The sequence below is a fragment of the Ornithorhynchus anatinus genome, chromosome 11 (genome assembly GCF_004115215.2).
Source record: "Ornithorhynchus anatinus isolate Pmale09 chromosome 11, mOrnAna1.pri.v4, whole genome shotgun sequence".
Classification (NCBI taxonomy): Eukaryota; Metazoa; Chordata; class Mammalia; order Monotremata; family Ornithorhynchidae; genus Ornithorhynchus; species Ornithorhynchus anatinus.
Genome location: NC_041738.1, coordinates 54,298,298 through 54,318,965, shown reverse-complemented (window position 1 = coordinate 54,318,965; position 20,668 = coordinate 54,298,298). Strand labels below are relative to the sequence as shown.

General features: G+C 50.9%; 1 protein-coding gene across 4 annotated transcripts; it reads right to left on the bottom strand.

Moving 5' to 3' along the window:
* Positions 1-626: 626 nt before the first annotated feature.
* JAML (junction adhesion molecule like) lies at positions 627-17,601 on the bottom strand. Of its 4 annotated transcripts, XM_029074674.2 has the most exons (8): positions 16,857-17,601; positions 14,463-14,524; positions 10,319-10,473; positions 9,690-9,921; positions 5,622-5,799; positions 2,865-2,928; positions 1,169-1,258; positions 627-949 (listed from the first exon to the last, which is right to left on the bottom strand). In XM_029074674.2, exons 2-8 carry the CDS (start codon positions 14,503-14,505, stop codon positions 830-832), a joined length of 882 nt encoding a protein of 293 aa, XP_028930507.1. In that variant the 5' UTR covers positions 14,506-14,524; positions 16,857-17,601; the 3' UTR covers positions 627-829. The 4 variants fall into 4 exon arrangements, with proteins under 4 accessions (XP_028930507.1, XP_028930505.1, XP_016081105.3 ...); XM_029074672.1 differs by lacking the exon at positions 16,857-17,601 and having other exon boundaries at positions 14,463-14,605; XM_016225619.3 differs by lacking the exon at positions 16,857-17,601 and having other exon boundaries at positions 2,865-2,925; positions 14,463-14,605.
* Between the last annotated feature and the right edge of the window lie 3,067 nt (positions 17,602-20,668).

Genomic DNA, 20,668 nt, shown 5'->3' with positions numbered 1-20,668 from the left:
CGGGGTGGGGGGTCAATGACTAAACCTCCAACTCTGGCCCACTCTCTGCACCCCTGACCCAGACCCCAACCCTGCTAGGCCGGCTTCTCCAGATCCCCGGGCGTTGCTCCTAAACCACCAGCCCCCTGGTAGCCAGACCCCAAACACAGCAGACCGCAGTCAGTATTGGGGAGTGGGGGTGGGTTCCCGGGACCCTCTTTATTTTCTCAAATGAGCCAGTTCCTCGGGCTGGGGGAGGAGAATCTAAGTTCTGTCCCCAAAAACTACTCTCTGGGTGCCTCATTCACTTTCTCAGTGTCTGTCCAGATGGGGCCACATCTGGCCTTGGAACTGGACACCTCCCCCAAGAGGGGCCAATACTCGGTGGTGTCCGTCCATGTCTCGGGGCTTAGAGAGTTCACCAGCATCACTCCTTGCCTGGGGAGTTGGCCGAGGGGAGCAGACATAATAATAATTGCGGCATTTGTTAAGCGCTTCCTATGTGCAAAGCACTGTTCTAAGCGCTGGGGAGGATACAAGATGATCAGGTTGTCCCGTGTGGGGCTCACAGTCTTAATCCCCATTTTACAGATGGGGTAACTGAGGCACAGAGAAGTTAAGTGACTTGCCCAAAGTCACACAGCTGACAAGCGGCTGAGCTGGGATTTGAACCCATGACCTCTGACTCCCAAGCCCATGCTCTTTCCACTGAGCCATGCACCAGCAGGGGTTTGGACATCACAGGGGCAGTTCCTGGAAAGGTGGGGATTGAGAGGTGGGAGAAGGGAGAGGAGGGGAGGCTACTCCTTTCCACGGTCATGTCCTCCTCCTCCTCTTCCTCCAAGAGGCATCACGAATGGGAGCTCTCTCCGCCGGCTTCTTTCCCATCCCTCCATTCCACAGGAAGCTTCCCCCGGGCTCTGGACTCAGGGACTGGCAGATTGAGAGCCGGAGGGTGGGTGCACGGGTTCTGAGGAGAGAGAAGAAGGAACAATCCTGCCCATCAGGAGCCTTCCAGACTGGCCAGGGACAACTCTCCGGTGCAAGGGAGGGCTTTGAGTTTGGAGTCCCTCTCTGTGGGTCTCAATCACCCTGATGACTCCATCTCCTGAGCGGGACCCCGGCCCGGCCCCAGCTCCTACCCCCTGCCCACATTGGGAGGTGGCACGGATCAAGTGCTCATGCTCACCATCGTCATGTAGGTGACCTCTGTCAGTGTCTTGAGCTCGACCTCCTCCACAGGCTCCTCCAAGGTGGGGATCATGGAGTAGATGTGTTTCTAGAGGGAAAAACAGTCCAGGGGATTGAAAAGCCAAGATAATAATATTTAATAAAGCACTTTTTATAGTATTTGTTAAACACTTACTATGTGTCAGGTACTGTACTAAGCGCTGGGCTAGATACCAGCTAATCAGATTGGACACAGTCCATGGCCCACTTGGGTCTCCAAGTCTTAATCCCCATTTTTCAGATGCAGTAACTGAAGGATGGAAGCTAAATGACTTGCCCAAGGTCACACAGCAGAAAAGTGGTAGAGCCAGTATTAGAACCCAGGTACTTCTGACTCCGAGGCCCATGCTCTATCCATTAGGGCACACTGCTTTGCTTATTATGTGACAAGCACATTACTAAGCACTGGGTTAGATATAAGATAATCAAGTCAGACACAGTCCCTGTCCCGCATGAGGCTCACAGTCTAGGTCAGACGGACAACAGGTATTTTATCCCCATTTTACAGATACTGAGACCCAGTGAAGTGACTTGCCTGAGTCACGCTGCAGGCAAGTGGCAGAACCAGGATTAGAACCCAGGTCTTCTGACTCCCAGGCCCATCCTCTTTCCATTGGTCCATGCTGCTTCTCAGATTGAGATCATCCCTCCAACCTACAGTCAAACCCCTCCCAGCCAGGACCGATCAGAGCTGGGCCGAGTCTGGCCATGGCCCATTTCGGCCCTTTCTCACCCTAGAGCCTGAGCGGGCAGGAGGGCAGCGTCTCCCGCTTTGGAGCCCCCATTCCGGATGAGGCAGCCGCGGGGACCCAGCCCGGAGCCATGGCATCATTTTCCAACTCCACTCACGGCAGGGGGTGCCAGCAGCCTCAGTCACCCTGCCAGGAGTGGTTCTCTGAACAAAAGCCCCATCATGGTTCGAATCCCAGCTCTGCCACTTGTCAGCTGTGTGACTGGGGGCAAGTCACTTAACTTCTCTGTGCCTCAGTTCCCTCATCTGTAAAATGGGGATTAACTGTGAGCCTCACGTGGAACAACCTGATTACCCTGTATCTACCCCAGCGCTTAGAACAGTGCTCCGCACATAGTAAGCGCTTAACAAATGCCAACATTATCATCCTGGCCCTTCCAGGCCCAAGTAGCATCTGACCTTTTGTCTGTCAGTCAGTCATATTAATTGAGCACTTACCACTTACAGTGCTTAGTACGTTCCCTGCCCGCAATGATCTTACAGTCTAGAGGGGAACTCTGCCTCTCTGGCCTCCCTGCCCTGGTGGGTAGAAAACCCACCCCTAAGAGGAAACCTCTCCCCAAGAGGGGAAATGTGGATGGACCAGGGGGATTTGAAAGAGAAAGTCAGTGTCAAGTACAAGCTCATTCACTCTCTTTCCTTGCCCTGGGCACTATTCCACTTCCCTTTCCGGGCTGGGAAGGACTCGGCCTTGTCGCCTCTCCTCAAGGAGCCCTGAATTTTAACCAACCGAACTTCCAGCTGACACCCTAACTCCTCCACCTGCTGCCCCAGGACTGGCAGTGCCTCAGAGCTCAGTGAGGAAAGGCTGGCTCTCTTGCCATCCGCATTACAGCACCCCCTCACCCCCCCATTGCCCCTTTGCGTAGACTGGGCCGGGCCAAAGGCCAGTTGACTCTCTTACCTCCGGGTTCTCCTTGCTTACGTTCTCCAGATTTTTCGCCAGGGCAGCTGTCTTTGCTGAGCTGCTAAGGACATGAGACCCACCTGGTTATTATTAATAAAAACAATAACAATAATGCTTTCGTTTAGCGCTCAAGTACTGTTCTGAGTGCTGCATAGATTCAAGCTTATCAAGTTGGACACACTCCACATTCATTCTTTCCCTGTCCCATATTCATTCAGTCATATGTATTGAGAGCCCACTGTGTGCAGAGCGCTGTACTAAGCACTTGGGAGAGTACAATAAAACAATAAACAAACACAGCCCACAACAATCTAACGACCTAATCTTAATCCTCATTTTACAGATGAGGTAACTGAGGCCCAAAGAAGAGAAGTGACTTACCCAAAGCCACACAATAGAGAAGTGGCGGAGGCGGAATTAGAACCCATTGTCCTCAATAGGCCATGCTGCTTCTATGAGGGTTAATACCGTGGAAGCTCCAGCTAACTGGCAGAATTGCTTCATTCAAGTCCTTGGCAGGAAGGGAGTTGGGGAGGACGGGGAAGGGCAGAGAGTAGGGGGGTTCCCTGCCTACTTTCCTATTTAAAATAAAACTGAGGTATTTGTTAAGCCCTTACTATGTGTCAAACACTGTACTAAAGGCTGAGGTAGATCAACACGGTCACTGTGAGCCACAGGGGGCTTACAGTCTAAGTGGGAGGGAGAACAGATATTGAAGCCCCATTTTGCAGACGAGAGAACTGAGGCCCGGAGAAGTGAAGTGACTCACTTAAAGTCACAAAGCAGGAAGTAGCATAGCTGTGGTTTAGAACCAGCTCTCCCGACTCCCAGACCTGGGCTCTTTGCAGGAGGCCAGGCTGCTTCTGTGCCCTGTGACCAGGACCCGTTCATATTTTGCCCACTCTGTGCCCTCTGGCTTCCCTCTGAGAAACGGAGGCCTCATGTGGTCAGACTGGTGCCAGACTAGAGCTGGTAGCCAGGGTGTCCTTCTCTCAGGATCACACCCCAACCAGGTCTCTGCCTGGGAGCTTGAGGTTTGATTCCCAGGTTTGACTGCAAGCTCCTTGTGGGGAGGGAATGTGTCTGTTTATTGGTGTGCTTTACTCTCCCAGTCGCTTCGTACAGTGCTCTCTGCATAGTAAGTACTCAATAAATACGATTAGCAGCGTGTCTTAGTGGAAAGAGCCCGGGCTGGGGAGTCAGAAGTCATGGGTTCTAATCCCGGCTCCGCCGCTTGTCAGCTGTGTGACCTTGGGCTAGTCACTTCACTTCTCTGGGCCTCAGTGACCTCATCTGGAAAATGGGGATGAAGACTGGGTGCCCCACGCGGGACAATCTAAATCCCTTGTGTCTGCCCCAGCGCTTAGAACAGTGCTTGGCACATGGGAAGCGCTTAACGAATACCAACATTATTATCATTATTACGATCGAGTGAATGAAAGTTTGGCTGTGAAGTTCCCGCTCCCACTTTACCGGGACCCCTTGCCTAGGGGGGCCGGTGTGGGACAGGGATTGTGGGTCCGAGTGTTCCCCCAGCGCTCAGCACAGCGCTTGGCCCATGGTAAGAGTCTAGCAAATATCAAAATCATTGTTATTAAAAAGCGGGTCGCCGGGGGAGGAGAGACGGGGAGTCCCGCGCCAGATGGCCGCCAGAGGGCAGTAGAGGCCAGGCTGAACTGGGAGTTCAACCCCCCCCCCCCCCCCCCGCCGGAGTCTGAGTAATAATAGTATTATTAGTAGTAGTATTAGTATTATTAGTATTATATTTGTTAAGCGCTTACTATGTGCCAGGCACTGTACTAAGCCCTGCGGTGGATACAAGCAAATCAGGTTGGACACAGTCCCTGTCCCACGTGGGGCTCAAAGTTTCAGTCCCCATTTTCCAGATGAGGTAACTGAGGCACAGAGAAGTGAAGTGACTTGCCCAAGATCACCCAGCAGACAAGTGGTAGGGCTGGGATTAGAACGCGTGACCTTCGGGACTCCCAGAGCTGTGCTCCATCCACTACTTCTATACGCCAAGCACTGTACGAAGCGCAGGGACAGCAGAGGCCAGACTGAAGGGGCCGAGTTGCCCCTGGAGCTCATCCCCTCCCCGGCGGAGCCCGAATAATAATACTAATGTTATCTGTTATTATTAATAATAATAATAATAATGTTAGTATTGTTAAGCACTTACTATGTGCTCTGTTCTAAGTGCTGGGGTAGATACAGAGTAATCAGGCTGTCCACGTGAGGCTCACAGTTAATCCCCATTTTACAGATGAGGTAACTGAGGCGCAGAAAAGTTAAGTGACTTGCCACAGTCACACAACTGACAAGTGGCAGAGCCGGGATCCGAACCCATGACGTCTGACTCTCAAGCCCGGGCTCTTTCCACTGAGCCACGCTGCTATGGGCCAGCGACTGTTCTAAGCGCTGGGGTAGTTACAAGAGAATCAGGTTGGACCCAGTCCCTTTCCCATATAGGGCTCACACTAGCTGGATACAGCCCATTCTGCCCCCAGGAGCTAATTTAGTAGAAAACAGGTGGCCCATCTATGGCAGCCCCGCTTAAAAGAACAGTGGAGCACCTTTAAATGGAATGACCTCATTTGGCCCCCCCATTGCGGAAGCTCACACATCCGAGGCCTTCCTTTTTTCGGTTTCCCGTAGGAGCTGGAAGATGGGCTTCCCTGCCAGAGGCGAAGCTGGTCCAGGGCCCCAGTCCCTCCACCTCCCTCCGTCACTGCCCCCCATCCAGACCCCACATACCTTTCACCGCGCTGAGTCCCCCTCGTTCCCACCCACAGCAGGGCCAGCAGCACCATGGTGACGCAGACAATCCCCACGATGATCACAGGCTGGTAACTGATGGGACTCTCGGAGCTCAAGGCTTGAAAGGTCACTGGGGCTTGGAAAGACACAGTGGAAAGGTGCCCTAATGAGAAGACTGGGAGAGGAGAGACGGTGAGCGCTAGTGGAAAGAGCACAGCCCGGGAGTCAGAAGACCTGGGGTTTCATTCGTTTCATCCATCCGTATTTATTAAGTGCTTACCGTTGTGCAGAGCACTATGCTAAGCGCTTGGGAGAGTACAATGCCACAGTAAACGGTGGCAATCCCTGCCCACGACGAATTTACAGTCTAGAGGGGGAGATAGACATCAATACAATAAACGGACATCAGTACAAATAAATAAAGATCCCAGCTCTGCCGCTGGCTGCTGCGTGACCTTGGGCAAGACATTTAACCTCTCTGAGCCTCGGTTTCTGCATCTGTAAGATGGTGATACGCTAACTGCTTATCTTCCTACCGCTTTGACTGTGAGCGCCAGGGGTGGGTGAGGGGAGGATGGAAACTGGATCCAATCTGATTATCAGTCTGTCAGTCAATTGTATTTATTGAGCACTTACTGTGTGCAGAGCACTGTACTAAGTGCTTGGGAGAGTTCAGTATAACAGACACGTTCCTTGGCCACAATGAATTTACAGTCTAGAGGGGGAGACAGACATTAAATAAATATAAATGTACCTTTCCCCAAGTCCTGCTGTTGGTCCAGCAGAAAAGGCACTGGCTTAAATAATAATAATAATAATAACCATGATGGCATTTGTTGAGCGCTCACTATGTGCCAAGCACTGTTCTAAGCGCTGGGGAGGATACAAGGTCATCAGGTTGTCCCATGTGGGGCTCCCAGTCTTTATCCCCATTTTACAGATGAGGGAACTGAAGCACAGAGAAGTTAAGTGACTTGTCCAAGGTCACCCAGTTGACAAGCAGCAGAGGCGGGATTAGAACCCACAACCTCTGACTCCCCGGCCCGTGCTCTTTCTACTGAGTCATGCTGGTTAAGATTGTGAGCCCCTCAAGGGACAGGATTTGTTTCCAATTGCATCTGTTATTACTTTCCAGCATTCAGTAGAGTGCTCGGCACACAGTAAATACTAATATTATTCATTCAATCGTATTTATTAAGCGCTTACTGTGTGCAGAGCACTGTACTAAGTCACTTGGGAAAATACAGTATAGCAATAAAGAGCGACAATCCCCGCCACACGAGCTCACAGTCTACTACTCTGGGAATCAGAGATGGGTCCTAATCATGGTTCTGCCTGCAGCTGTTAACAGAGGCAAGATTGTTCCAGCACTTTGCAATATGCGGCATTCCTGCCCACCTACTCACCCGTTTGTTTGTTTTGTTCATGGTATTTGTTAAACACTTATTATGTGCCAGGCACTGTTCTAAGCGCTGGGGTAGATACGAGATAATCAGGTTGGACACAGTCCCTGTCCCGCATGGGAGTCCTAGTCTTAATCCCCATTTGACAGATGAGGTAATTGAGGCCCAGAGAAGTGAAGTGACTTGCCCTAAACCCAGGTCCTTCTCATTCCTAAGCCCGTCTTCTATCCAGTAAGCCACGCCGCTTCGCTCATTGCATTCCCCCCGCCGAGTGGGCTCACAATTAACTGTGATGAGATAGCCCAAGGGACGCTGCCCCAGGCCACTAGCTTTGATCCATTCATTCATTCATATTTATTAAGCACTGACTGTGTGCAGAGCACTGTACTAAGCGCTTGGGAATTCCCCTGCAAGGGTACTCCATCCTGAAGCCTCAGGATTTTGCGTCATCTATCATTATTATTATGGTTTTTGTTAAGCGCTTACTCTATGTCAAGCAGTGTTTCTAAAATTTCCGGGATAGATTACAATCTAATCAGGTCAGACACAGTCCCTGTCCCACGTGAGGCTCACAATCTACTTGGGGGGCAGACGGGCATTGAATCTTTATTTTACAGATGAGGAAACTGAAGCACAGAGAAGTGAAGTGACTTAATAATAATAATGTTGGTATTTGTTAAGCGCTTACTATGTGCCGAGCACTGTTCTAAGCGCTGGGGTAGACATAGGGGAATCAGGTTGTCCCACGTGGGGCTCACAGTCTTAATCCCCATTTTACAGATGAGGGAACTGAGGCACAGAGAAGTTAAGTGACTCGCCCACAGTCACACAGCCGACAAGTGGCAGAGCTGGGATTCGAACTCATGAGCCCTGACTCCAAAGCCCGTGCTCTTTCCACTGAGCCACGCTGCTTCTCCTTGCCCAAGGTTACATAGCAGGCAAGTGGCAGAACTGGGATTAGAGCTGAGTTCTGCTGCAAGGCCAGGTCCGTGTTTTTTCCACTATGGCATGCTCCACCACTTCACTATTTGGCTGAGGTTGAATACTCAATAAATCCCATTAGCAATTATTTTAGTACAGAATGATGATAGTGAACAGTATTATTAATAATGGCAGGAGAGAGGCAGTGAGGAGGAGGGTGAGGTTGGAGACCAGTCCTCTGCCCTTCTCACCTTCAGTCCAGAGCTCCGTTCTTCTTCCCCCCACGCCCAGAATAGGTTACTTTGCCCTGAAGGTGACCTTGAGTGGGCAAAGGGGCTAAGGTAGCTGTACCCCAGGCTACCTTCCAACTCAAGACCAGGACACTTGGCTCTGCGCATCCTCCTTCCCTGACTCCCGTTTGACTTGAGGTTCTCTGGGTGGGGAGGAGATGGTGGGGCCGGAGAACCCATTAGAAGCCGAGCTAATCGTTCCCAATTCCAGATCCAATTCCCCTCCCATGCCCCCCGACTTCCCTGGCTTTCCAAATTCGGTCTCTCCATCCCCTTGTGGAGGAAGACCTCCGGGGTTGCTCTAAGCCCTTAACAATAATAATAATAATTATGGTACTTGTTTAGCGCTTACTATGTGCCAGGCACTGTACTAAGCCCCGGGGTGGATACAAGCAAATCCGGTTGGACACACTCCCTGTCCCCCATGAGGCTCACAGTCTTAATCCCCATTTTATGGATGAGGTAACTGAGGTACAGGGAAGGGAAGTGACTTTCCCAAGGTCACACGGAAGACAAGTGGCAGAGCCAGGATTAGAACTCAGGTCCTTCTGACTCCCAGGACCGTGCTCTAGCCACTATGCCATGCTGCTTCCCGTCCACTGGGACATTTGCTCTCTTTTGAAAGAGTCAATTTCAGCAGCAGTAAACCCCCCCAGCCAGCCAAGTTTCAGATGGACCAGTGAGGGTGCAAGGCCCACCACCCAACGGCCTACTCTAATAATAATAAGAACAATAATAATGTGGGTATTCGTTAAGCGCTTAGTATGTTCTAAGCGCTGGGGTATACAGGGCAATCAGGTTGTCCCACATGAGACTCACAGTCTTCATCCCCATTTTACAGATGAGGTAACTGAGGCCCAGAGAAGTGAAGTGACTTGCTCACAGTCACACAGCTGACAAGTGGCAGAGCCGGGATTTGAACCCATGACCTCTGACTCCCAAGCCCGGGCTCTTTCCACTGAGCCACACTGCTTCTCTACTGTGAACTCACTGTGGGCAGGGATGGTCACTCTTTATTGTTGTATTGTACTTTCCCAAGCGCTTAGTACAGTGTTCTGCACACAGGAAGTGCTCGATAAATACGATTGAATGAATGAATGGAAGGGGCCCACAGGAAGAACAGCTCCCAGTGAGAAAGGAGACTCAAAACCAACTGAGAGCTAGTGAATTTGGCAGCAGGCAAACTCCCAGCACTCTATGCTCTCCTTAGGTTAGGCCGACGGCGAGGAACTCTACGATCACTGACTAGTGATTCCCACCAAAGAGGGAGGAAGTCTACGGGGGCTGGCCCCATTGAAGGACACTGGAGCCCAGAGAGGACAAGGAATTCCTCAGGGACACCCAGCGAGCCCGTGGCAGTGGATCTAGAGCTCCCGGGCTAAGTTTCCCAGCCCACCCCCCACTACAAACCCTGCTCTCCCATTCCACTCTAGTCCGAGGTCAAAGCAGACCTGCTCTCCAGGGCTCAGCCGGGATCACTCGCAGCAGCGTCGTGTTCTTGAAAACACGGCTGTCGTTGATTAGACGGAGCTCGCAGGTATAGGTCCCGTGGTCGGCCTCCCCGATGTCCCGGAGCACGACGGAGGCGTTGCGCTCCGCAATGTTGCCCGTCAGAAGCGCGCGGTCTCGGAAGCGTCCCACGGGCACGCTGAGGTTGTTGTAGTAAAACAGGATCACTTCCTCCTGCCAAAGGGCACAAAGGCGGGAGAGATGCTCCCTCGGCAGGGGGTCGAGGGGAGGTCGGGGTTTGGGGGCCAGGCCCAGAGCCTTCCAGGGTACAGAAAAGGGTCCCTCTGATCTTGATGAACAGCCAACTAAAGAGAGGGTTTCCCCACCTTGCTGTCCTATTCCCCTAGGAACTTGGGCCTGAATGGTGGCAGAAGTAAGGATCACTACTCTCCCCGTGATGTAGTTGGGGAAACTGAGGCCCAGGGACCAGATAGAACCTAGACCGCCCCCCACCCCCGACCCACACCCTCATGGCGCTGTACCCATGGTCTCTCTCCACGGTCTACTTTTCCCAGTTCACAGAGAAGAAGAAATGATCCCATGCCCCACCACCCAGAATCCCCCTCCTTACGTGCTCTGACTCTGTAGGAAAGAAATTCCAATCCACTTTGGACAAATGCTTCTTCTCTGTGCTTTGGAAGACACATTCCAGCGTGACAGTGTCACCCACGTGGGCTTCCACCTGGGGACGGGTCTCGACGACATCAGCCCGACCCCAGTCACTTCCTGGAGAGGACAAGAGCCAGGGGAGAGAGATAGTTGAGAGCACAGAGAGGTTGGGTCAGGGAAGCTGATGCTGGATTTATGATTCAGCCAGCAAGCACTCAGCCTCGCTCCCGCTCGGGTCAGGTCATGCTCCCCAGACCGGATCCCCTTCCTAAAATATCACTCTGCTTCCATCTCTCCCCTCCTCAAAACTGTCCTTTTCTCTCCACCTCAAGCAAGACCCCCTGACCATCAGATTCAAGTCTCTTCTCTACTCTCTTCTTACCAAATTGCTCTCCTCCTCTGCCTCTGCCCTGTCTGTCTTCAGGACTCCCCCCAAACAAACCTTTCCACTGGCCCTCACTTTCGTCTCTTCCACCTCCTGCCCCTTGCTCAAGCCCTCCCCATATTTGGAAGTCCTCCCTTCTTCAAATCCACCAGACCGCAGCTCTCCCCGTCGTCAGGGCCCTCCTGAATCCCACTTCTTCCGAGAGGCCTTCCCTGATTAATCTTCTCCTCCCAAGGTCATGATAATTGCGGTGTCCGTTAAGTGCTTACTAGCTGCCGAATACTGTACTAAGAGCTAGGACAGGTGTGATACGAGCAAAGTAGATACAGTCTCTAAGGAGGAGGGAGAACAGGTATCTTATCCCCATTTTACAAATGAGGTAGGTGAGGTATAAAGAAGTTAAGTGACTTGACCAAGGTCGCCCAGCAGGTCTTATTCTCCTCAACACTTCCGTACTCACAGCCACCTGGAAGACTTAGGTATTATTGATTCTACCCTCGATTTTTAATGCACCTTTTTAGTCACTCATTCATCTTAATATTCTCCTTTTCCAGCTCACTGTAAATTAAAAGTGGTAAAGGTATTTATTAAGCAATTACTGTGCATAGCACTATGCTAAGCTCTGGGAAAGACTGCACAACTGGGAATTATACATGGTCCCTGGCCCTCTGGGTGTGTCTCAAATTGTAAGCACGTTGAGGGCAGTGAGTATGTCATCTTTATGGCAGTCTTCCAGGATCTCAGTACAGTACTCGGCACACGGTGGGTGTTCAGTAAATCAATCAATGATATTGACTAAGCACTTACTTACTAAGCACTTACTGTACCAAATACTTGGGAGACTCCAAAACAGAGTTAGTAGACAAGATCCCTGCCCGCAGTAAGCTTATAGTCTAGAGACCAGATGGATTGATTAGAACCCGGGAGGATGAACTACCCTCTTCTCCCCACAGCCGGGACCACTGAGACAGCCAGAGACCAGCTTCACGTTACCATAAATGTCGCCCCGCCTCCCAACCCCCAAGGTCTGGCATCTGCTAAAGGAAGCAGGAAGGCTACAGCCCCCGACTCTGACCACTAACTCAGCCCTCACATTTGTTCATAAACAGGAAGTGGAAAGTTACAACTATCGCTCTTGGCCAAAAACTCACCAGTTTTCTCTGACTAAAAAGTCAAATCACGGATCTTTTTTTTCTCTCACTTTATCTCATATTTTTGTCTCTTGTCAACAGGTTGAAACTAAGTTGGGTCTCGCCGATTGATTGTGGCCGCAGATTAGAGCCCGGGATTACTTCCCAGGAAGCCTCGGCTGCACACACACATGCAGTCTCCTCTCCCTCGGCCGCCGCCACTGCCGCGTTGAGTCTTGCTTTTGTTCTTTCTCCATCACCCCCCCGCTCTGCCCATGGCTCCCCAGCTCCAGGTCCTTTTCTCCTGCCTGTTTGCACACGCGGTCCGATGCGGCATTCTACAAACAACTGCGCAAATCCTCTTGGGAGGTCACAGGGGGAGACTACAACTAGGCTGGAGTCTCAGATTTCACATCCACCTAGTGTACTTGTCGGCAGGGTGAGAGAGAAGGTGTGTGTGTTGAGGGGGGGTGAAGTACGGGAATAGTTGGGGAGGGGAACAGAGAGGCGCTTGGCAAGGGAGAGCTCCAGCTTGGGTAATAACCAGGTTTTGATCCTGCCCCCTTCAAACGGAAGCACAGTCCAGCCCAGGCCTGAGGGGAACGGATTCTGTCACGGTTCCAGCTTTTTCTTCCAAGTTGGTCTTCCAAGAGAAGAGATGATTTCCTACCCTGCAGCCTGGCCGCCACAAGGAAGGAAAATTCTAAACTCCAACTCCAGAGAGGAGACCACTGACCATCGGATTCATGTCTCTTACCAAGCTTCTCTCTTCCTCTGTCTCTCCCTTGCCCATGCTCAGCACTCCCTCCAAACAAACCTTCCAAATGACCCTCACTTTCGCCTCTCCCAACTCCCTTGTTCAAGCCCTGCCCATGCTTCAAAGTTCCTCCCTCTGAAAATCCGCCAGCCCGTCAGAGGGGATCCATCAGAGGAAATCCAAACGGCAGAGAGGACCACTTAAGGGAAGAGATCACGTCTACTGATTCTATTCAATCAGTAGGATTGATTGAGCACTGATTGTGTAGAGAGCACTGTCTAAGCGCTTGGGAGAGTGCAATACAAAAGTGTATTGCCCTGTCTACAAGGCACTTGCAGACTTTCCTCGGTGCTTAGTGCAGTTTCACGCCCACAATAGAAACTTAATAATTCTACTGATAGGTTGGGGCCAGACACTAAGGAACTGCTGAATCGCTGATATGTGAGTATTTCGGGGCAGTCAATTTTCATCGACTTTTATCAGCTTTGAGGATGGTGGTCCATGGGCTTCCACTGCAGAACTGCCAGAAGCGACAGCTACGGGTGAAAATGGGTGGACGGGGGAGCCCAGAATTGCTCTTCATCTAATCCCGCCCCACCAGAATGAGGCGGCACCCCCTGAAGTTTAAAGCCGGAAAGAGCAAGACCATCGAAAACAATCACTTTCTCCAGTGGAAGGTAAACAAAGTAGAATTTGTTCTACCAGGAAGCTGTGCGACCGAAGAGCAGTAGCTTCAAGAAGGGGCTGGATGATTTTCACAGGCAAGTGATCCATTTCAGGTTTTTAGATGATAGAGGAATTTGGGATTTTAGGTTCATGATGGGCTACTAGAAGTAAAGTCTGGGGTATTGGTTGATCATGGTCTAGTGAAAGGAGCACAGGCCTGGGAGGCAAAGAACGTGGGTTCTAATCCCGCCTCTGCTACATATCTGCTGTGTGACCTTGGGCGAGTCACTTCACTTCTCTATGGAACGGACATTAAGACTGTGAGCCCCTTGTGGGACAGGGACTGCGTCCAACCTGCTTCCCTTGTATCTACCCCAGCGTTTAGAACGGTGCTTAGCGCATAGTAAGCACTTAATAAATACCACAATTATTATTATGATGATCCATCCCTGGCCATGAGGGGTGGACGTCCAGGAGGGCAACCCACAAGAGGTTTCTCAAAGCTTTGTAGTCCCTCTGTCGGCAGCAGAGGCCTGGGCTGGATGGATTTCGAGATTACTTTAAAATGGCCCTTGGTATGGTAAAGTGCTTACTTATGTGCCAAGCACTGTTCTAAGCTCTGGGGAAAATACAAGGTAGGACACAGATCATGTCCCACATCGGGCTCACAGTCTTAATCCCCATTTTACAGACGAGGTAACTGAGGTGCAGAGAAAAGCAGTGACTTGCCCACGGTCACCCAGCAGAGAAGTGGCGGAGTCGTGATTAGAACCCATGACCTTCTGACTCCCAATCCCATGCTCTATTCACTAGGCACACCGCAGAGGGCCTTATGATCTTTCCCCTCAGCACTGGAGGAATTCCAGTGTATTCTCTGCCTTTCTCCAAAGCAGGGGCACTACAGCAATGGTATTTATTGAAGACCAACTGGGTGCGATGCACTGTTCTAAGCGCTGTGGCTTTTGGCGAGCCCACTCGGTGCCCAGGAATCCCAGCCTCCCCCCAGCCCAGGCGGTAAGGATGTTTCACCACCAACGAGGCCCGAGGCCGAGTCAGCATCCGAGGAAGGTGTTTTGCTGCCCGAAGTGCGGGGTGGGTGATTCTTTCCCTTCCTTCAGCAATCCGAAAATCAACCCTCCCCAACCTCCCAGACCCTGCTCCCGCTTACCTAGGATCACGAGGATCAGGATGAGATTCCAGGTGGAGAACATGTTGTGCTCACTCAATCGTCTTTGAAGAGAAAAACAAGCCATCATCAGACACACCCCATCTGGACCGAGTATTGACAAAAGTGGAAGTCACAAGGTGTTTCGGGGGTAGCGAGTTCAATGGGGTGTCAGCCTTGGGGCTCATAGCGCCTTCTGCTGTGGCTTAAACACACCAGATCACCAAAGCACCTCAGACAAAACCACGGACCCGGAAGCCCCCGAATTCCACTTTTCTTTCTGCCTCACCTAAAAAATCTCGCTGTTGATCCCCGGGTGGGACAGGCTTTGGAGAGATGAAGAGGTGGGGAAGGAGGGGGTGGAGGGGGAGGGGGAATCACAGAGCTCTCTCGCAGATTCCACTGAAACTGGAACCCACAGGGCTGGGCAAGGAGGGCAGCGATAGCCACCGTCGCAAGAGATCATCTGTTGGTGTCCTTAGGACTCTCACACCCTGTCTGCTCCTTGGGGTGAAAATAGCAGCAGCAGCAGTTATTAAGAAACCTCTTGGTGCGGTGCACTGTGTTAGGCCCTTGGGTTGTACAAAATAATCAAATGACACTTTCCCAGACCACAAGGAAAAGAAGCAGCTTGGCCTAATGGGTAGAGCACGGGCCGGGGAGTCAGAAGGACATGGGTTCTAATCCTGCCTCCGCCATCTGTCTGCTGTGTGAATTTAGGCAAGTCAGTTCACTTCCCTGTATCTCAGTTACCTCATCTGCAAAATGGGGTTTACAACTGTTAGCCCATGTGGGACAGGGACTCTGTCTACCTGATTATCCTCTACGTACCCCAGTGCTTAGAACAGTGCTTGGCATATAGTAAGCACTTAAATACCATCGTTATTATAATCATTATTAATTATACAAGGAGCTTACACTGTAATGGGAGAAACCTTCCAAAGTTTCCATTTCCTCTTTCCTTGAGTCAATCCACCCACACCCACCACGGGCATGAAGTCAAAGGGCAGCACAGGGGCTCACCGTCTACCCTCCGCTACTGCAAAACCTAGTTCACTTCCTGGAACAAAGACCAAAGGGGAGAATGAAGGTAGAGTCTCCTTGGGTTGGGTGGCTTTTCACATCTGTGGACCCCGCATATTCTGGGTCACTAAGCATCACCACCTAGATTAGGTCAAGATGGAGGAGCACAACTACGCGGCTTTTTTTTTTTTTTTTGTATCCAGAAGGGAAAATGAGGGTGACTACTAAAGACTGGGGCTTTGTTAGCCCCTAAACCATTGTCGTGACCTCGTGCCCATGGTTACAAGTTGCCTATGGCCAATCCCCCCCATCCACTAGAAACACTAATACCCACAATATTATTTATTATTGTTATTATTATCACAAACCGAAACCACCCTCGAGGGGAGGTACTCGCTGCCTGGTCGGTCTGAAACCAGAAATACCTCAGGCTCTTGATCCCAAGGCTATGCAGTCAGGGGCCCACCAGACCCAACCCAGCCTTGATCAACTGCCACGGGGGGACAGGAGAGGGAGAGAAGCAGTGTGGCCTCATGGATAAAGCATGGGCCTGAGAGTCAAAAGGACCGGGGTTCTAATCCCGGCTCTGCCACCTATCAGCTGTGTGACTTCGGGCAAGTCACTTAACTTCTCGGTGCCTCAGTGACCTCATCTGTAAAACGGGGATTAACTCTGAGCCTCACAAGGGACAACCTGATCACCCTGTATCTACTCCAGTGCTTAGAACAGTGCTCGGCACATAGTAAGCGCTTAACAAATACCAACATTATCATTATTATCCCGGTTCCAGCGCTTGTCTGCTCTGTGACCTTGGATTAGTCTCTTCACTTTTCTGTGCCTCGGTTACCTCATCTGTACAATGGGGATTAAGACTGTGAGCCCCATGTGGGACAGGGATTGCATCCAACCCAATTTGCTTGTATCCAGCCAGCACTTAGTACCTGTGCCTGGCATAGAGTAAAAGTTCAACAAATACCACAATTATCATTATTAATAACCTTTCCTGAGACCGTCAGCACTTACACTCAGCACAAAGAGCAGATGAGCCCCCCCGGCAACAGGGCTTCAGGGCAGTGAACCAGACCAGAAATCAGAAGACACGAGCCAGCCCCTCCCGCTGATGCTTCTCCCCCTGAAAATGGAGCTATTTTGGAGCTATGGAGCTACAAATTAAGGTATTTGTAAAGCACTTGGTATGTGACAGGCACCGTACTAAGCACCTGGCATTTACTAACTTACTAAACTCTCCAAGCCCATTGACAGGAGATAGAAGTAATCTCTGTCCTGGGACTTGGAACTCCTTGGAGAGGAGACCCTTTAATCCAAGGTGCGATCATGCCTCAACCCCAGGCTGGATATTGGCCCCCGTCTCACCTGCAAAGAAACAGCTCCCACTCAAGAAACAGGAGTCACGAGGAAGTTGAGATGGGCAACAGCAAGCAGCCGTGGCGAGGGAAGCCAGGGAGTCCTGCTTTAACCCTGAGAGGCTTAATCTAACTTTGCCAGATCTTCTCACTCGCCAGCTTTCTTGAAGTTAATACACCCAGATACGCGTAGGGGTTGCTTCCTCACCACGGGGTGGGGATTCCAACTCTCACTACAAGTGAAAAGTACTCCCCCAGCAAAGACAACAAGGCCCCAGCCTCCTCACCGTGAACCTCCCCGGGTGGCCACAATCTGCCATCGCCGTCTGACGCTGTCAGGCAGATGTTTTCTCTCTCTGACCCAGGCTTCGCTTACTGATGGAGCTTGGGGTGGGGCAATTTGGTCCAACTGAGAGCCGAAAATATTAAAGTTAGAAGGAACCTGAAAAGATTTCACCCAGCCCAGCTCTGCCCTGGGCAACTCGGGACTGATCAACCTGTCCCTTTTGGTAAGGATGGACCCTCCTCTCATGTTTCGCACATAGTAGGCGCTTAACAAATGCCATGATCATCATCATCATTTCTTCACCCAAGGATCCCCAAGACTTTAGCAAGCCTCATTTCCTGGTCCCCCACGCTCAAGTCCATATCATTTTGGCTACAGCCGCCTTGTTCTCCAGCTAGGCTAGTCTAGAGCAGCTCGGAAACCTCCTCACACTGAGCGAGAAGGCTCAAAACGGAGAAGCCGCCGAGGAAATCGAGTAAACGGCTTACCTCGCTTGTGAAGAACCAGGAGAGTCTGCTGGGAGCCTGCTTGCAAAGGCAGCCCCGCATCCTGCTGCTGGGTTTACCCGCAGCACGATTCAGGTGGATTCTATTTGCAGCTGGGGGATGGCCTCAGAGTAAACCAGTTGCATGACTTTTGAGGTGGTTTTGTTGAATTATAGGAACTCGGCCTTGAAGTTCTCATTTTGGTCTGGCACCAGGGTTTTCACCACAACTGCCATTCGGAAAGGAGAGCTTTTGGGGTTCCACCTGCCAAGCAGCCCTTCCGGGGTGGGGAAGGACCTCAGACCAGCCCGGGCAGCCAAGGACGCTCTAAAGGGGAAAGGTATCTCCTAACTTAAAAAGGAAGAAATGAAATTACCTGTTCGATTGTTTGAGGCAGGTGAAGTGGTCTCCTCTATTTCCTTTCTGAAAATACCGTCTAGGGTTGAAGGAGCTTCCTCCTAAACAACCCCAATCCCCTTGAGGCGTGTGGTCCCTTTAGATGTCCACGCGTCTGGGCCTCCCTAAGTATATGAAAAGAGGAACTGCTCTTCTTCCTCTTTGAGGAAGCCGTGGTGGCCGTGGCTGAGTCCCCATTCTGTGTAGCTCTCAGTTTTAGACCCGAAGGGATTTTCAGGAGCACTCAATGGTATTTATTGAGCACTTACCGTGTGCAGAGCACTGTACTAAACACTTGGGAGCGTACAATATAACAGAGTTGGTAGACCCGTTCCCTTTGCCACAAGGAGCTTACACTCCACAGGGGGAGAAAGGGAAGCAGAGTGGCCTAGTGGATAGAGCAGGGGCCTGGGAGTCGGGAAGGACCTGGGTTCTAATTCTGGCTCCGCCCCCTGTCCTCTGTGTGACCTTGGGGAAGTCACTTTACTTCTCTGTGCCTCAGTTCCCTTATTTGTGAAATGGGGATTAAGACTGTGAGTCCCATGTGGGACAGTGACCGAGTTTGACCTGCAAACTCGTTGTGAGCAGGGAATGTGTCTATTATTGTATTGTACTCTACCAAGTGCTTAGTACAGTGCTCTGCACAAAGTAAATGCTCAATAAATGCTACTGAATGAATTACCCTGTATCTACTCCAGGGCCGAGAACAGTACCCCGCAAATAATAAGCGCTTAACAAATACCATTTAAAAAATCCCAAAACATTTCAATGAATTATGAAAATATTCATAAGTGCTGTGGCGTTGAGGGTGGGGTGAATATCGAGAGCTTCCCCCTAGATTGTAAGTTCACTGTGCACAGGGAATATGTCTTATTTTTGTATTGTACTCTCCCAAGTGCTTAGTACAGTGCTCTGCACACAGTAAGCATTCAATAACTACAACTGAATGAAAGTACAGATCCAAGTACATAGGTCACGCTGAAGGGAGGGAGTAGGGGAAATGAGGACTTAGGCAGGGAAGATCTCTCGGATTGTCTCTTTTGCCAAACGCTTAGTATAGTGCTCTGCACATAGTAAGCACTCAATAAATATGACTGAATGAATGATTTTGATAAGCCTTTGAAGGTGGGGAGAGCCATGGTCTGTCGTATATGAAGGGGGCTTAGGATCTTAAGGGGACAGTGAAAACCGGGACAAAGGGTTTAGAAATCCAGGCAAAACAAAATAGAGACTGAACTTACAGGCCTTTCCGTGAGGACTGAGGGAGTTCTGGGGGATGGGGAGGCAGCAGGATTCTCCATCGTCACCAGGGACTTCAAAGAGTCCAGACATTTCCAATCTGGATTCACTCAGGCTATGTCAGATAACATCTAGGACTAGCTTCATGGGGCTGCCCTGGAGGCAGAAAAAGATACCCAAGTGGAGGGTGATGACATCCCGCTCTTCTATAGACTGTAAGCTCATTATGGGCAGGGAAAGTCTCTACCAACTCTGTGGTGGTGTACTCTCCCAAGCGCTTAGTACAGTTAGCACATGGTGAGCACTCAAAATTACCCCTGATTGATTCTCAGTGGCCCCAGCCTGTCTTGGTCTGTCCTGTCCAAGGGAAACGGGGGGACGGAGGAATTATCCGATTGATTCACTTTGTGTAGAGCCCCCCCACCCCTCCCCGCAACCAGTAGATCCAGGACCAGTGGGATGGTATAGAGGTGGAAGGTCTTTGTTGGCAGGGAACATGTCATGTCTTTGTTTTGCATTCCCCAAGGATGGTAGTGCATTACAACCAATCACCATCGTCGGTATTTGCTGAGCACTTACTTTGTGCAGAACATAGCTAAGTGTTTGGGAGAGTACAACAGAGCTGATAGATACGTTCCCTGCCCACACTGAACCAATGGGTGTTCAATAAATACTCTCACAACTGCATAAATCAGAGTTCAATCCTCATTGCACACAGAGCCACTGTGGCTTCCTCAGATGCTCAATCAATCTATGGTATCTACTGAGCACTTACTGTGTGCAGGACATTGTACCAAGTGCTTGGGAAAGTATAAAACGGTAGAGGTGACCGACGCAATCCCTGCCCACAAGGAGTTTACAGGAGAGACAGACATTAAATTACAGATGGGGGAAATGGCAGAGTAGGATGTACTTATGTGAGGGAGTGAGTATGCAGCCAAGTAGGTTATGTACATTATGTGTTGAGGGACTGGGGTGAGTATCAGAGTATCACAGCCAAGTACAGTGAAGAGGGGAGGGTGGATAGAGGAAATTAGGGTTTAGCTAGTGCAGGCCTCTTGGAGATGTGAATTTAGGAGGGCTTCGAAGGAAGGAAGCGGGGTTGACGGATATGAAGGGGAAGGGGAGACTCAAGCTTAAGGGTGGTGACTCAAACTCCCCTTAGCACCCAACTTGGATCCCATGTCCACACACAACACCACAGCCTGGCAAGGTGCAAACTGGTTTATTGGCCACGCCCCGGTAACGATCCCAACGGCTCCAGGAGCCAGACAGGAAGGACCATCGGCACGATCCACAGAACAAAGTACAGTCCGGCGAGGGGCCCCTAGCCTTAAGGCCCGGTGAACCCAACTGCCCCTTCCCGAAGAAGGAACAGAACAACAGGAAAGGCAGCGGCTTTAAGGGAACGACCTG

Coding starts and splice junctions, on each gene's coding strand:
- JAML (XM_029074672.1), bottom strand. CDS start 14,550: ATGATGGCTTGTTTTTCTCTTCAAAGACGATTGAGTGAGCACAACATG. Junction 9,922..10,318: donor TTCCTACAGAGTCAGAGCAC/GTAAGGAGGGGG, acceptor GCCCTTTGGCAG/GAGGAAGTGATCCTGTTTTA. Junction 950..1,168: donor AGGTCACCTACATGACGATG/GTGAGCATGAGC, acceptor CTCTCTCCTCAG/AACCCGTGCACCCACCCTCC.